This window comes from Strigops habroptila, chromosome 4 (assembly GCF_004027225.2).
Source record: "Strigops habroptila isolate Jane chromosome 4, bStrHab1.2.pri, whole genome shotgun sequence".
NCBI lineage: Eukaryota > Metazoa > Chordata > Aves > Psittaciformes > Psittacidae > Strigops > Strigops habroptila.
The window spans coordinates 59,410,529-59,428,636 of record NC_046358.1 but is presented as its reverse complement, the minus strand read 5'-3'; the positions used below and the strand labels follow the sequence as shown (position 1 = coordinate 59,428,636).

General features: G+C 45.5%; 1 protein-coding gene across 6 annotated transcripts in view; it reads right to left on the bottom strand.

Annotated features, from left to right (window-relative positions):
• LDLRAD3 (low density lipoprotein receptor class A domain containing 3) overlaps positions 1 to 17,391 on the bottom strand; it is a 128,068-nt gene extending 110,677 nt beyond the window's left edge. For 5 of the 6 annotated variants that reach the window (XR_003991215.1, XR_003991214.1, XM_030484614.1 and 2 more), the window contains exon 1: positions 17,276 to 17,391. Coding sequence is in view for 3 of the 6 variants with exons in the window: in XM_030484614.1 (XP_030340474.1) it covers positions 17,276 to 17,309 (34 nt within the window). In the remaining 3 variants the exon portion in view is untranslated. Of the gene's footprint in view, positions 1 to 15,938; positions 16,019 to 17,275 lie in introns of those variants that run through there. The other variant, XM_030484615.1, reaches the window with a different exon arrangement.
• Positions 17,392 to 18,108: the final 717 nt, after the last annotated feature.

Below are 18,108 nucleotides of genomic sequence, written 5' to 3'. Positions count from 1 at the left end.
CTGCCACAGGCAGGGACACCTTCCACTAGACCAGGTTGCTCCAAGCCCCGTCCAACCCGGCCTTGAACACTGCCAGGGATGGGGCAGCCACAGCTTCTTTGGGCAACGTGTGCCAGGGCCTCACCACCCTCACAGGGAAGAACTTCTTCCTAATATCTCATCCAAATCTCCCCCCTGTCAGTTTAAAGCCATTCCCCCTTGTCCTGTCACTACAGGCCCTTGTCAAAAGCCCCTCTCCAGGTTTCTTGTCGGCCCCTTAAGGCACCAGAAGCTGCTCTAAGGTCTCCCCAGAGCCTTCTCTTCTCCAGGCTGAACAAGCCCAGCTCTCTCAGCCTGTCTCTGTAGGAGAGGTGCTGAACATCCAAAAATCATTTTTCTCCTGGAGAAACCTGAACTGAAAAGACTTGGGAGCAATTACTTCCTTAAAAAGGCACCCAAGATTCTTCTTAGACTCATTTCTTAAAGTCTGATTCTTAAAAGACAAGCTGACACATTCTGCTCACATTTTCTGTCAAAGACTTGCAGAGCCACAGCTCCCACCTTCCCAGTCGGAAAGTGCGGTTAACCACAGTTATCCATACACTGAGGTTTTCTCTCTTCTCTGAATCCACTTCATTGGGATCAGAGGAACAGGCCTTCACAGGTGAGGTACAAAACTCCCTGAGGTAATGGACCCTGCTATAGCCTTAGAAAATTAGTTAAATACTTCAGAAAGAGATCATATACGTCAGACAAGATGCAAAGCGAATGGAAAAAAAACATAATGAAGAGCAGACTTTCCTCCTACAAAAGTAGAAGGGGGTTTTAATTTAACATAATTATCTTCCCTAAATTTTTCCTTCACTTATGTTACCCAATAGTGGCAAATCACTGAAGTATATGGAGATCAGCACACTAGCACCAAAAAAAAAAAATAAATAAAAATGTATCACCATTACAATGACAAAAATACTTTGCAAGGATGATGAATCCTGCACTTAAATCATATAGACCATGAATTCAGGACCTTTTAAAATCTTGGTTTTATTACAAACAAACAGACAAACAGTCACTATCCTTCAAGACACTTCCAAAAAAGGGTACTTTAACACTAATCTTAGTGACAACCTGCCACAGCAATTTCACAGGGCAGCTCTACACTCCTGTTAGCAGGAGACATGCCACTTCAGCAGAACAGAACAAGCCTGGGACACAGGACAAACACCATCATGAGACACAGGTGATGTCACTGGATAACCTGTGACTCATATTACACAACTGGCCTGGCTTTGGCTCAGACAGAGTTAATTTTCTTCATAGTAGCTGGTATGGGGCTGTGTTTTGGGTTTGTGCTGGGAACAGTGTTGATCACACAGGGATGTTTCAGTCCCTGCTGAGCAGCGCTTACACAGAGCCGAGGCCTTTTCTGCTCCTTACTCCACCCCACCAGGAGCAGGCTGGGGGCCCACAAAGAGCTGCGAGGGGGCACGGCCAGGACAGCTGACCCCAACTCCTACCAAAGGGATGCTCCATGCCATAGGACGTCACGCACAGCACGTAAAGCTGGGGAAAGAAGAGAGAAGGGGAGGACATTCAGAGTGATGGTGTTTGTCTTCCCAAGTCACCGTTATATATGATGAAGCCCTGCTGTCCTGGAGCTGGCTGAACACCTGCCTGTCCATAGGAGATGGTGAATGAATTCCATGTTTTGCTTTGCTTCAGTGCACGTGGCTTTTGCTTTACCTGTTAAACTGTCTTTATCTCAAGCCACAAGTTTTCTCACTTTTACTCTTCCCATTCTCTCCCCCATCCCAATGGAGGGCAGGGAGCAATCATAATGAACTGTGTGGGGCTGAGTTGCCAGCTGGAGTTAAGCCATGACAATACATCAGGGTGTTCTGGCTATCAGAGACACCAGTGCAAGAGCCTCCCAAACCCGTTCATTCTAGGCAGGCCTCAACCAGTAGGTAAGAGGTTGCTCATCATTCATTGTAACATAGAGTAAATTCCTTGTGAAAGACACTGACAACTTGGCCACGTTCTCCACATCAAGTCTGGAAGAAAGCCTGTCTCCATCTCACATTGCTTGAGGAATGAGACCCCTGTGTCCCTGGTGACTAGCACAGAGGAAAGAGGATAACCAACATTAGCTTCCTTCAGCAGTACTTTATTAATAATTTAACTGTTAATGGCCATGTAACCGGAGCGGCTGCAGGAGAAATTAGCTATATAGTTGCCCGTTATACTGAAAGCACTTCAGTTGTCTTTGCCTTCTACTTAAGCAACAGGGCTTCTCTTTTACTCAAGGGTTAGTCCCTTTTAGAAAGGAAAAAGGTGTGAAGCTCAATTAATAAATACAACTCATTTAACTTCAATTTTTCAATCACTCAACAAAGGCTGAATGTGATGGATTTCCCATTTTTCTAACCTCCTATGCAATTATTTTTTTAACTAATTTAAACAATATATAACAGAAAGGAAAGATTTACACACTCATTGATCTTCTGCAAGTTATGTAGATGGGTATTTCTGATTCAGGAATTTAACACAAACATAATAATTACTATTGACCACGTACACTGACCCATAGTCGTGAACTAGCTGACAGTATCAAGGGAAAACTAAGATACAGAGAATATAATGCAATGCTAAAACTTGCCCAGGACTCTAGCGCCAAACAACCTTGTTCCTGGAAAACATAACACAGATTGCAGGTGTCCTACATGGTGTTCATGTGTTTCATGTGTGAGCTAAAAGGGACAACTGAAACAGTCTTCTCAGACTAGCTTATAGGCAGCAGCAACAGACAGAACAAGCAGAACTTTCAGCACTTTTGGGAAGCAGCAGGAATGAAAGACATCCAGGAGAAGCCTCTCTATCTGAGCAACCAAAAGATGTAGAAGTGACACACAGTGACGGTGTGAGCTGAACCCTCCAACTCCAGCTTTCGTGGTCCAGCCTTTCTTGGGCAAGCTACTGATGCAAGAAAAAATCCAAAACCCCACCTGATGCTGCCTATCCCGTTCTTTTTGCAAGCTCCTCCAGTTTTATCGTGGCCCTAGGGCAAAGCATCCATGGCAGAGTGAGAAGGCATGTGGACAACTCCCCCATGAGAGGCTGGCAGAAGCAGCAAAGCAGAACTGACTGGGGAAATGTGCTATTTCCTAGTGTCCTACTTACCAAATCAATCAGAAATCAGCTCCAGCAATTAAGTGATAATGAATTATTGATGAGACTCACTCTGGGATACCAAGCACTTACCAGCCTTTATGAAACTCAAGAAGCTGAGGTGGGTAAGTGGTATCTCCATTTCAAGTAAGGCACAAAGCAAGGCAGACAGCAAACAATAGGCCTGGTGATGTGCACTGCCAAGGAGCACTGTTATCTCTAGAATGTTATCTTGGTTCTACTTGTACATCTACTTGAACATCACCTTGATTTGTGTCCCACTCTACCCATGTGTGAAATACTCCCTCTTCAGAGAGGCACGGTGACTGCTCCATGTACAAAATCAAGTAATTTCAGTAACTACATCTTACTACCTTGTCAAAGGGGGAAAAAAAAAGAAAAAAAAAAAAAAAAAAAAGGCTGTGTTCAAAAAAGGGCAGCTAGGGAAAAACCACTTTAAAATGTGATCTACATGTTCAGTGGCAGTATTTGCTCCTGAGAAAGCAAAGGTGGTATTCAAGCCTTACTATTTCAAGATATTTTAAGCCTGTATACAGTGTGTCTTCAAGTCAGCCAACTTTTTTTCCAAGGTAAATAAATTCAACCAGAAGCTCAGCAGAAAGCCACAGAACTCAGTCTTGGATTTAAAACCCTCCTGCCAGCCACTCAAGGCTGTCAGTGGTACCATACAGGCACATTCCCTATTACTAACACATAAAAGTAATTTAGGAAAAAGAACACAGTCTACTCCTTCTGTACTTCCCACCTGAGCTTCCCACTGATGCCACTACCTATTTGTACTACTAAAAACCAAACAGACACAGGAGGACATGACCATTCATTGCACGTTGTGTTACCTGTCCTGCCCCTTCCCAGTTCTTCATCAGGCTTACCAAACGGACAGCCCTATGTGCTGTCCACATGCACTTAAACATAACTCTCCACACTCCTGGAGCTTCCACCCTCAACAGCAGTTGCCAGTGTTGAGGCTACACCAACTGGCAGCAGTACATCACCCAGCTGGTGTTGAAACACCACAATGACACGTTAAACACTACAATGGTTCAATGCTAGTGTGCCGACTCCTAGTCTGCTCCCAACAGGAATGCTGGTGATGCAAGCTTCAGGAGGAGGAAGATTAATGTCAGCACTTGTGACACAATCCAGCCTTGCAGACAGGATCCCTTTCAGGAAACGGCAGCTTCCTGGGTGGAATTTAAGAAGACCAGAGACAGGGGTTCAGCCCTGCCACAGATGTCTTATATGATTACATTACTCTGCTTTCCTTGGCTTCAGTCTTCCTAATCAGTTAATGATTACTAATGCTCTCCTATCCCATGGGAATGTTGCAAGTATCCATAATTTATATTTCCCTGCTGCCCAGATGCCAAGAAGATGGGTACCTGAAGATATATACTGATCAATAGTTTTCCAAATATATAAACTGCTATTTAAGAAGCCTAATAAAAAATGCAAAGTATTAATATTAAAGGCCACAGGTGTATCTTGAATAATTTATTCCTCAGTAGTAAACATGAAAAGTCACAACAAAAAAATCTTTGAGCAGGTATCGTAGAATCACAGACTGGTTTGGGTTGGAAGGGACCTTAAAGCTCATCTAGTTCCAACCCCCTGCCACGGGCAGGGACACCTTCCACTAGATCAGGTTGCTCCAAGCCCCGTCCAATCTGGCCTTGAACACTGCCAGGAATGGGGTGTCTAATACCCATATATATATATATATATTCCAGCTAATACTCAGTCCAGAGATTCTGATTAAAATACAGGTAGGCCCACCCTCTAGGTGATGAAACTCCAGCTTCCCAAACTCCTGCCTGCTCAACTACCACACAGTGATTTTATAGAGGTAAGTGATCCCCTGGACCTAAAAAATTAAAGTCATTTTAGATACAGAGATTAACTGCCCTCCTCTTTACACTCACAGGGTCTCAATATGAACCTGGTATGGTTCATACCTGCTATGGTATCAACTTTTGTTCTCCTCTTGTATGCATACGTACCTATCCCTTAACTCTGTTTAATGCTGAAGCAGCATTTAATGAAGCAGCAGCATTGTGGAAGGAGCAGGAAACAACTTGGGAAGCTTGTTTAGAAAACAATTATGAATCTGTAGATTTCAAGGTATCCAAAACAACTGTGCCCTGGAATCATGCAATGACAAGCTCTTGGTACAGCTGCTTACACTTAGGGTTTAGTGTTGTCAGTTGAGCTCACTCAAACTGTTCTCTAACCAAAACATTTACTACAGCATTTCAGTAACACATTTTTTTCCAAAACAATAGGCCAACACAGTCCTTCCAAACTGACGTAAACACTGGAATATTTACTAAGTCTATGTCAAGTGTGTTTTCTTACAGAGATGTGCAGAGCAGCTTGGAATGCTTACGTGTGCAAACACCCAACTCATGCCACCTTCAAGGGCCAGACTGGTGAAGGTGGAAAGAGTGCCTGATTTCCCAAAAGTCACTGCCTCTTTGAGATACCTCATATCAGACATGCTTCCTGTTCAAAAGAGATAACCACCAGGTATTTTAGAAGTCTAAGTTGTGTTGGTTTAATTTTAACAGGCTCCGACAGGCCTTACAAAGGTGTCTCTGATACAGGTCCAAAGGAAGTTACACTGATCGCTTCTTAAATGGGAAAGTCCGTTCACAAGAGTGGGCTGCCTAATTTTGGAGCTACTGATGAGCAAACAATTGAAGCACCAACACTGCAGTGAAAATTAGCTAAACTAGGCTCTACAGGCCGAACACACTGTCCTCATGAGACTATGTACAAGGCAGCCAGCAGGCCAGCAGCTCTGGATTCAGCCTCGGTTGGGACAAGAAGATCCTGCCAGCGATCAGAACTGCTTTTTGTATTTTCAGATTTCATTTGACTCAGCTAATTGGCCATTAAGCTCCAATAAGGTAGACATTTATCTACAGATAACACAAGGAAATTGGAAAGTAAGCAGCCTGAGGCTACTCTGAAGACTTAACCAAATAGCAAGGCAGAGCTCCATTAAAACAATTCATCAGAAAACCTAAACAGTCCATTGGCAGATTTTCAAGGATCCCATTAGAAATTTTAAGGATACCTAATCTGATTACACACCAAAGTCTAACTCATATAGAAGTCAATAATAAGTAGAGAGCCTTTAACTTTGAGAACCTGAGTTACCAAAGCTGCTCCAGGAAGAGACACCGGGCATTTCTGATGTAACTAATACAGAATCATAGAATCAGCATAGAACCATTACATCAGCACTGCCAAGTCCACCACTAAACCATGTCACTGAGGGCCTCATCTACACAGGTTTTGAACACTTCCGGGGACAGTGATTCCACCACTTCCCTGGGCAGCCTGTTCCAATGCCTGATCACCCTTCTGGGGAAGAAATTTTTCCTAATACCCAATCTAAGCCTTCCCTGGTGCAGCTTGAGGCCATTTCCTCTTGTCCTATTGTTACCTGGGAGAAGAGACTGACTGCTACCTCACTCCATCCTCCTTTCAGGTAGCTGTAGAGAGTGACAAGGTTCCCCTTGAGCCTTCTCTTCTCCAGACTAAACATCCCAGTTCCCTCAGCCTTTCCTCATCAGACCTGTGCTCCAGACCCTCCACCAGCTCCGTTGCCTTTCTCTAGACTCGCTCCAGCACCTCAATGTCTTTCTTGTAATGGCGGGCCCAGAACTGAACACTGTTCTTAGGAACTCTATCAACACCCTTTTTATCATTCAGGTACTCTGTTAAGAGTTCTAGTCCAATCACTCTGATCTCTGGTCAGAAGTACACTCCTGTTCACTGCACATGGTGGCTCCTTTTTTGGAGGAGAGAAAAAAGAATTGGTTCCTGAAATTCACATACTGGGTACAGATCTAGGAGGAAGCCCTCCATCCAACTGTACAAGAACAAATGCTTGTAGATTGCGAGTGTTCATAGGCTAAAGTATTACAGGGCTTCACTTTTTTCTTACCTTCGCATTTGGTGATACTCAAAGCCAACACATTCACAAGATCAAAAATGCCTAACAAGTGGAGGTAAACCTTACCTTTTAAGAAAGGGCTAGCAAACAAAAATGTTTTAGAGACTGTAAATCAGAATTCAACAGTACTCTGGTTAATGAAGGGCAAGTTTAACATGCAGAACCTTGATTATACGGCAAAGTGAATGATCTGTTCACAGTGGTTTGGGGTTTTTTTGTTTGTTTGGGGTTTGAGTTTTTTTGTTGTTTGTTTTGGGTTGTTTGGTTTGTTGGGATTCTTTAATTTTTTTTACAATTCTAATTAACTCAATATAGGCTTTTATTTCACTCACAATCAGGTATGTGAAATTCATCCAGCACTTTATTAAGAGATGGGACTAGCATCAGCCACATGGATCGTATTCTTCCTCTCCAGGTTCCTTCTTTCCACCTTTCCAAAGCTTGGTTAAAAGGAAAAAAAAAAAAAAAAAAAAAAGCCCGTTTTGAATTTGAACAGGGAACAGTCCCCACAAACACACTGCTATTGCTCCCTAGCCAATTCTGAATTATGCATAATTAGTTTAATGACTTAGTCTTTTAAAACTGATTGGGAAGTACAGTTCTTCCAGACTCCAGGATTTCACCATGGCAGTCTGCATTCTGCCAGCCAGAGCAGATCTTGATCTCAGCATCCGTATTGTCTTTCCACTGACTCTGACAAGCAAAGCGGAAGACTGTTTTACATGATGCCAAGTCCTTGATAAGACATGTTTCTTATTGTGGTTCAGATCATGGAAGATTTAGTCCTCCCATCCCCAAGATCAGCATCAGAGCCCCTAACTCCTCTGGAGAATCACCATTCTCCTCAACGCAAAACACATGCACTTCAGATTCCAGTTAGACCATATAGTCACAGAATCATAGAATGGTGTGGGTTGGAAGGGACCTTAAAGCTCAACTAGTTCCAAACCCCTGCCATGGACAGGGATACCTTCCCTAGACCTGCTCTAAGGTCTCCCTAGAGCCTTCTCTTCTCCAGGCTGAACAAGCCCAGCTCTCTCAGCCTGCCTCCAGAGCAGAGCTGCTCCAGCCCTTGAAGCGTCTTCATGGCCTCCTCTGGACTCACTCCAACAGCTCTATGTCCCTCTTGCGCTGTTGTCCACAGAGCCAGATGCAGCACTGCAGGGGTGCTCTCACCAGAGCGGAGTAGAGGGGCAGGATGACCTCCCTCAACCTGCTGGTGATGCAGCCCAGTGTTTTAGTAGTGTGCAGTTCTACCCAGCTCTTACAACTACAGTTTTGGCCCCAGCCACAAAAGCACCTTATGCCATTGACAGGACAGCAGTTAACAACTTAGAAGAGTTATTTTGCCTTTGGAGTTCATTGACTGAAATGCGCTTCCTTTGGAGATCTTAAGTGCTGACTCTATCAATTTATCTGTTCATGAAGAGCTGATGTGTTTTGGCAGGTGAAGCACAGCAGGGCTAGTCTGCATATTAAACACCACAAGGAACTGCTCTAGCATATCATATATCATTCCCTGACAGTGCCCAAATTCACAAATTATTTAGACATACATGCACACCTTCAATTGTGTGTCAAGCAAAAATATTGACTCTACATCATAACTCATCTCTCAGAAATTGAGGAACTTGCTCTAGATGCACAATTCACTTGTGAAACTGTACCAAGAACCGAGGGAGACCAAGTCCCTAGCAGTCTGCTGTACCCAAACACCACCTTCCAAACTCAAGCTACAGCACAGGTTCTACTTCTTCCTAATATCTCACCCAAATCTCCCCTCCGAAAGTTTAAAGCCATTCCCCCTTGTCCTGTCACTACAGGCCCTTGCCAAAAGCCCCTCTCCAGCTTTCTTGTCAACCCCTTTAGGTATGGAAGCTGCTTTAAGGGCTCCCCAGAGCCTTCTCTTCTTCAGGCTGACTAACTTAGTGAAGACTAAGCCATTAGCATCCAGCTTCCAAACAAAAGAATAAGGATACAGGGAAAGAAAGAAAGGGAAAGAAGACTGAATTTGACAAGAAAGGGATTCACAATCTGAGAAATAATGCTATTTTTAGCTGCAGAATTTTAGCTAAACTAATAGAAAGTCCAGCAGAAACATTTAATAGCCCTTGACATAACTTACTCTTGCATCAGGAAAACAGCAGCAGAACACAAAGTCCAAGACTGTCTTTGCAGCCTCCACACTCAGAAACACCAGCTGAAGTATCACCTTCTGAGGCCATGTATGGGCAACAACCACGTCCCCTGTGAAGCAGCTACTAGGTAGCAGGTTCAATACAGCATGTGTTACCTGTGAAGAGCATCCTGGACAAGAAACAGGACTACAAGGTGCCAACTCTTGCCCTGCCTTACAGAAGGGGGGGGGAAAAAAAAGCAACTTTCTAAATACACAGATTGTCATAATTATATCCATTGGTGTGTCTATATCAAAATTCAAATTTTTCTAAACCTGAAACTCCTCTGTTTGGAGAATCTTAATGACTTTACTGCAACACCAACAAAACCAAGAAAAAACAGGAATGCTTGAGAAAAAAAAATCATCATATTGAGAACCTTTCTTCAAAGTAAAGAGCTATTCTGAAGTGTAGAAAGATTTGCCTGTTATTTGTAACATACAAATCTTAACTAAAATTAGGGTAGTGCTAATAGCATAAGAGAAAGATGGGAAGAGAGTCGGTATCCAAAAAACCCTGATTAAACAGGTAAAAGGTAAATGAGTAGAGCTAGGAAAGAAAGAGTTCTTGCCCAAAGTCATGCTGCTGATCAGTAATACAACCTGGAGTACATCCTGCAGCACACGAAGACCCTGAACAGCTTTGCCCAGCGGAGTACAAGCATTGAGCTGACACAGATGTGGCTGGCAGATGTGTTCTGTCTGGAGCTGTGCCATCTGGCTCCTTCACAATTGAAGTGATAAATCAGTGCTAAGAGACAAGTCCACAAAATACAGCACTGAAAACTGAAAAAAATATATTTTTGGTCCTATTAAAAAAACCTGTTTCATAACAGAACAGCATACTTCAACCATATTCCACTTACACACTTCCTGACCTTTAATAAATTAAGGCTTACAGGCTGTCTGAGAGATATTAAATCCATTTTAAAATAACTGAAACCTCCTGCCTAAAAGGACACAATATCAGGACCTCCCCAGATCTGCTATGAGTTCATCAGCCCCTAATCCTAAATCACAGAATGTTTAGGTTGGATGAGACCTTAAAGATCAGATGGTTCCAACCCCCAAAATGATGATTCTGACCCCCACATAAAGGATCACACAGTATGATAAAGACTCATGGTACAGAGATCATTTTAGACAAGTTTCATGGCAACATCACCTTCCCCTCATTCCCTCAGCTCCTGGTTCACTGTGACATGTCGCACTCTGTGGCACAGCAACTTACACAACCGTTCGCTCATATCCAAAAAAACAGCTTTGCTTGATATGTTTTAATTGTGCCCAAGTTCACAGCTGCCCAGGTCATAGCAGGAAGAAGGCTTGAGGATCACAGAGGAGAAAGCTCTCACTAGCCACCCTCCCACAAACTGCTTCCACTTCGGTTTTGTTCCTCTGGGCCTCTTGGATTATCCATCCACAAGATTCTCCAGCCCTTCAACACCAACAGAAACTACCTATTTCTCCTCTCAACCTTTCAAAGAGGACATATTTCTATAAAGTGCGACTAAATTAGGCATCCAATTCCACAAGCTCCTTTGCAATCAAGTTGGGGATACCTGCACAAGCAGCCAAAAACAAGAACGAGCAGAGTGTCAAATGGCTCCATTTAGAAACCTTCTCACTGCTTCCACATTTCCCATGTGCAAATTAAAACTCATACCAAAATCAATTAGCATTATGCCATCTCCTCCCTTAAAAAGGCTTTTCTGTCCAAATAGTCCATCCTGCATGCAACATAAAGTTGGCTTAAACTGCCTTTTACTCTGACAGTTTTACGAGCACAAGAGGCTGCATAAAAAAAGACACTCAAAGACACGATCAAGTTACTGCAGCTTAACAAGTTTGTACATGTCAGAGAAGCAAGTATCTGGATACACACTCAGTCCACAGCAAATGCAAATTTCCACCGATCATATAAATTAACAGTTTCATTATGAGACACACTAATTTAGTTAAATGCTTACTGCAGGGGTGGTGGCAAAGTTTATTGATTTGGTTTTTCTTAAGCTATTTGTTTAAATTTTTCTCTTTGTTGTTGGTTTGTGTTCTGGGTTGTTGTTTTTTTAAAACACATGAGCTCCCCCTCAAAAATTGTCCAGCAGTCAATAAATTAATGATAAACTCATTATACTAATGGCTGACTCTACAATTACCTCCAGCCATGATCTACTTATATTTCAGGCAAAGGGCAGCCTGTCATTAAATGTTTCACTTTAAAGATAGCTTAAAATATATCATTAAAACTAGTTTTACTTGAAATATTCCATTCTGCATCTTCACATATCCTGTTACGAGATCTTGCAGAGCAGAAGATTGCAAGATCTCTTCTGCTTTAATACCTGAAAAGACAAAAATGCCCAAACCCAAGAACAACTATTGAAACATAAGATCCTTCTCCCTTCTCATCTCCAAAACCCGCCTGCTGACAATGAAACTGTTTTCAAGTTCAAGCCCTGAAAATGCCAGTTTAAATACTTATCACAGCATGCCTTCTACAAAAGGTAGGACATACACAGTTCCAGTTTGCAGCAGGTGGGACAACTGAACAGCAACAGCCTACGAGGCTTCCTAAAACTCATCATTAGCTGCCCCAATGGACAAGATAGCAAAATAGAGAGCGCTACTATCCACCACAGTACATCTCACACTACAGTCCACCAGCTTTACAGCAAAGGGAGCCATTTTATTCCTCACCTGGTAGATAATCAGCATACAAATGGAAGTAGGATAAACATATTATCACAAGGACGTTTTTGCATCCAAAGAAGTATGGAGCTTGCTAGTCTCGCTCTGTATCAGGCAATGCCGACTGACTGTAAGTTTGTAACACTTTATTTTACATTTGAACGAAAGGTGCATTTTTACAACCTATTTCATAACTAGCCATCTCCACCTCCTATCACAACATGTGACTGCAACACTGCAATCACGCTTTCACCCTCCCAGCCCTCGACAACCGCAGGTTTCTGTTGTGGCAGAGTTACCCCAAGTGGGATGGACGACTGGAAGCTCCTAAGCCCTGCAACTTCCCACACCCGAGGAGCAACAGAAACCTATGGAAGCCTAGCCAAGGAGACATCGCTTGCCCTGACACTAACCAAAACCCCTGAAGTTTACATGAAACCCATAAAATCATCATCTGCTTATTTCAGTACCTGCATCAAAAAGGACCCTGCAAGAGTAAAGTCTGACAACAGCCTCAAGCATCAAACCAGATAACCAGAAACTCATCCTGAGAGAACCTGTCTGTGGGTGCTGGCTCCTGTGAGAAATCCCAAACATTCTCTCCAGCACAGATGTGGAGCTTTGCACTAAGCTTAGTACTTCCCAGTTGCTCTCATTAAGACTGCTGGCAGACCTACATCTTCAGCAAACCATAGAATCATAGAATGGTTTCGGTTGGAAGGGACCTCAAAGCTCATCTAGTTCCAGGTCCCTGCCACGGGCAGGGACACCTTCCACTAGACGAGGTTGCTCCAAGCCCCGTCCAACCTGGCCTTGAACACTGCCAGGGATGGGGCAGCCACAGCCTCTCTGGGAAACCTGTGCCAGGGCCTCAGCACCCTCACAGGGAAGAACTTCTTCCTAATATCAGTTTTAAGTCAGTTTAAAGCCATTCCTCCTTGTCCTGTCACTACAGGCCCTCGTCAAAAGTCCCTCTCCAGGTTTCTTGTCAGCCCCTTTAGGCACTGGAAGCTGCTCTAAGGTCTCCCCGGAGCCTTCTCTTCTCCAGGCTGAACAAGCCCAGCTCTCTCGACCTGGCTCCAGAGCAGAGCTGCTCCAGCCCCTAGAGCATCTCCGTGGCCTCCTCTGGACTCGCTCCAACAGCTCCTTGTCCCTCTTGTGTTGTTGCCCCCAGGGCTGGACACAGCACTGCTGGGGGGGGTCTCATCAGAGCGGAGTAGAGGGTAAGAATCCCCTCCCTGGACCTGCTGGTCACCCTGCTGGTGACGCAGCCCAGGACATGGTTGGCTGGTTGCGTATCACCTATTTCTCCCACTGCTTTGCCAAGTTGGAAGTTTATTGACTCGCCAAACGCACTACAAGAATCCTTGTTCATCTCCAACACACTGACGTGCTACGCAAGCCCACTGCTGGCTTCCGTGCTGAGAGAGATAAACACTGGTTATGGAGCACTAGACCCAGTTTAAGAGTTTTTCAGAAGATTGCATCAAAAATACAAAATAGACCTAGTGTATAAACAGGACTGACGCAGTTCTCCAAGTAGTGAGTGGTTTTCTTGTTCTCTACTTGCACAGTAGAGCAGGACAGTGTTCAGCAGTGCTCTTCCCATGCAGTACATAGAACGTCTTTGCTTGAAAACCTCTACTAAAAGTGAGAGACACTACTCAGTGTCTCTGAGTGTTAGCACAAATGAACTCCCATGTAAGGAAATACTACTTCATTAGTAGCACGGGGAAGTTTTCGGCTAGCAGACATTACGCGATGCAGATGAACATGGCAATGTTATTCTTCAAGCAGCTCCTACCCCAGCTTGATTTTGGGGATGTTTCATTTGTTTGACAGTATTTGAGATTTATTTACAAATTGCGACAAAATCACATGTATAGCCCTGCATGTTTATGCTGTCTGTGGAAGAGGGTCCTGAGTCCAACAGTATTAGACCAAAAGGCTGGAGAACAAGACACAAAAGCCTTCCCTTAACACAGGGCAAGTTAAGAGGTATAATATATACACTGCGTATTTGGCTCAGAAAGGTCTTTCCACCGAGCTGTGACATGTTGGGGACCACACTCAGGAATTCCAGGGCTGCACTGACCACACTTTGACTCTCCAGCCAGTTGAAGACTGACATTTTTAAGACCTACTCCATACCTCAAACGAGAAGGTTTGAACTTGTCATAAGAAAGTAGTCTTCCTTTTCCGCTCACTTTGCAATCATACTTCTAAAAAGCAGTTCATTTAGCTAAATATTTGTGACTCCTGCCATCATTTCACTCCTGAATGGAGGATATACAGGCTGAAGAAAAAAATACTTACATCTGCGTTCAAATATATTCAGTAGATTCAGTTTTTCTTGAATAGAAGATAAAGCATAGTGATAATCAGAATTACAGAGTCCATTTTTCATTTAGGGACTGTTTACATTTCACTGGTTTATTCAGCTATTATGTACTTGCAGCTTTCTGAAGCAATCCTTCCCTAGACTCACTCTAACTGTGTTTAGATCAGCTTGTATTACTGAAGCAGTACAAACTGTGGAAGATGAAATACATAGATGTCTGTTTTCTAACTAACAAACCTTCTTCTACATTAACTTACTCAAAAATGTTGTTACAGTCTAAGCTGGTAACTGGAATCCTTGCAGGACCTAATCTACGTCCAGGAACTCCTGGGCTGACAACGAGCCAAAGGAACTGGGAACCACTGTGAACTGGGTCAGAGCATGGCACAGGCAGGGCAGCAGGAGGGGATCAGCGCTGGGCATGACCTGCTTTCATCTCCCTGTTCACTTGGTGAAAGAGACTGGGTGTGCACATACCCAAGAGCTTGAAGAGACCTGAAATGAGGCGGGAATGGAAAAGGAAAACCAGGGAATCGGGAAGATCAAGATAATGCTTCAGATCAATATAGTTTCTTTCTGATTATCAGCTGCAATTACAAACTGAAATCAAACCAGAATTATAGAATCACAGACTGTTTTGGGTTGGAAGGGACCTGAAAGCTCATCTAGTTCCAACTCCCTGCCATGGGCAGGGACACCTTCCACTAGACCAGGTTGCTCCAAGCCCCGTCCAACCTGGCCTTGAACACTGCCAGGGATGAGGCAGCCACAGCTTCTCTGGGCAACCTGTGCCAGTGCCTCTCCACCCTCACAGAGAGGAAAGAACGTGTTCCTAATATCTCATCTAAATCTCCCCTCTGTCAGCTTCAAAACATTCCCTGTATTCATTAGAATTCATCTCCATTATGGCTCATCTCCCATCCCACCTGGCCTTGAACTGTAAGTTCACACGATATATCACATCATGATAAAACCTTTCCCATTCAGATAAGAGTCTTTCAGAATCAAAAGCACTAGTTGATCCAACAATATTAGGAATAAAGATGGAAATAAAATATCGATACTTTGCCTTCCAAGTCTTCACCAACACAACCCAAGACAAGTTACTTCTGCACATAGCAGAACTGTTTAGACACAGAGACACTACACAGTGGTTATTTTCTGTTAACTGAAATCGATCCCCAGGGTTTCAAGGTTTCCCATCTGCACCCAAAAAAAGATTCAACAGGAAAAGAAGTATTTTCAGGAGTTATCAGAATTAAAACTCAAAATAGAGCAAAGGCCAGGCAGAGATAAGCTAATTTGCCCTATGGGAAGCTTGCAGGGCCGCCAAAATATACAAAGGAAGCAACACTTAAAAAAGAAATCCCCAAAGACCCCATACTTTACTCTTCAAAAGAAAAACAGAAGTGAATAAAAAAAAAAACAAAAAAAAAAAAAAAAACAAAAAACAAAACACAACAGAACAAAAAAAACCCAATGGGCTCAGAAAGCTCTTTGATTCTGCCCCAAAACAAGCTAGAGCCTCTGGTTAAATAACTGCAGGGTAACTCTTGTGCAAGAAGGGCAGCCTGCAGTCGAAAAGCTGAAGTACTAACTTCCAAATGAGAAACAGGTCTTCTTGGTCACTGCCCCCAGGCCAAGGTGGAGCAGGAACACCAGTGTGGGTGGCTGGGAAATCTTCCCATGTGAAGATCAGTATCTTGCAGCATGGAACCCTCCATGTGAATCTAAGGGTGATATTACAAGCAAATATATTCAACACATGGAAACTACACCTTGCTATGAATAATTATGTAAGGTTTTGGCAGTAGTAAATGGAAATGAATACGGAAGAAGGCAATGCAATCCTGATAAACAAACGTGAGCTGGGCCTGAAGCTTTCCAAAAGAAGGAACTGCTGAAGTAGTGTTGCAAAGAGACAAACCTACACAAGACTTACGAACGTTGCCACTTTGGTTTGCAGTTAGTTAATTTCAAAACAGTTCGAGTCCTATTGTGCTTCTCTTCCTTCCTATCCATCTACACACAAACTTTTTTTGAAACAAACTTTTACCACTGAAGCTATGAAACTTGTCAATTCCTCATGACAACAAATACTCTTCGAAAAAGAAAAAAAGAAAAAAGAAAGGGAACCCGATAATCAGAGTTGTACCCAGTGCATGTCATCACTCCATCGCCAAGGCGCGATCGGAAGCAGACCCAGCAGCACGCAGCCAGGCTACTTACACTGTCTGGAAAGGCGCCCGCTCAAATCACGTTGCAGAAATAATTCACACCTGCAGCAAAGCTGCGCAAAACATCATCAACTCGCCGGCTTTGACAGACAGATGCCGACCGTGGGGGAGAGGGGGAAAAGAGTTTCTACAAGACGAATATTAATAAAAAGTAGGAAATGCCCCGTGAATACGCCAAGTACACCCAAGCAGGACCCGAGCGTTTCCCTTCGGTGCAGACCCCGGCCGCGCGTCTGCCCGAGCCCGCCCCGGCCTCCTCCGCCCTGGGAAGGCCTCGGCAAGGAGAAGGGGGCCCGCATCGGCCGGCCCGGGCTGTACCAGCGGGGCCGCGGCCCCTCAGCGGCTTCGATGCCCAAGCTCGGCCCAGATGCGCCGGAACCTTCCCGCCAAGTGCCTCGCCTCACGCTTGCCCCACGCACCCCATAGCGGGTGCCCTGGGACCGCCCTGAGGGGAGGGAGGGGAGGGTCTCCGTCCGCCACGGCCAGGCCCGGCCCACCCAGCGAGCCCCGCGCCCGGCCCGCCATGGGAGGGGAGAGCAGCGGAGGGGAGGGAAGGCCGGCGGCGCCCCCGGCCCGGCTCGCAGCGAGCCGCCGAAGGGAGGCGGGAGAAGGGAGGGAGGGAGGCCCGGAGCCCTCCTCCGGCGAGCGGAGCACGCCCCCCCGGCCGCTCCCGGGCAGCCGCCACCGCCCGCACTCACCCGCCGAGCCCAGCAGCAGCCACAGCAGCCACATGGCCCCCGCGCCGGCCGCTCCACAACTTCGGGGCTCCTCCGTTCCGTCAGCCCGGCCCCGGCGGAGCTTGCGGCCGGTGGGCGGTGGGAGGCCGGGGGAGGGACCGAGGGCGGGGGCCGCCGCCGCCCCGCCCCGCCCCACAGCGCGGCCGTGACCGCCCGCTGCCGGCGCCCCGCCACAGCGCCGCGTCGGCGCGCCCCGCTCGGGAGGGTGTGGACCCCGTAGGGGACAGGCGCGGAGGTAGGCCCTGGGAGCCGGCCGGGGGATCCTGCGGGGGCTGCAGGCCTCGCTGCCCGCACACGCACCCGGAAAAGCCACGAGAGCTGCCTCCGCTTTGTCACAGCTTCTGCCCATCAGGCGCCGACATCCAGTTTTGAGGATGGTGACGTGTTGTGGTGGCATCACCATGTCACACAACGAACTTGATGTGTAGTAGTAGGCAGGAGGCCCTGAGTGGCGTCTGGAAGAGTTAGGGTCAGGGCTGCGCCCCTGCAGACAGGCTGTACCTGCGGAAATCATAGAATCACAGACTGGTTTGGGCTGGAAGGGACCTGAAAGCTCATCCAACTCCAAGCCCCTGCCACGGGCAGGGACACCTACCACTAGACCAGGTTGCTCCAAGCCCCATCCAACCTGGCCTTGAACACTGCCAGGAATGGGGCAGCCACAGCTTCTCTGGGCAACCTGTGCCAGCGCCTCACCACCCTCACAGGGAAGAACTTCTGCCTAATCTCTCATCTAAATCTCCCCTTGTCCTGTCCCTGCCTGCCCTTGGTAAAAGCTCCTTTCAAGGTTTCTT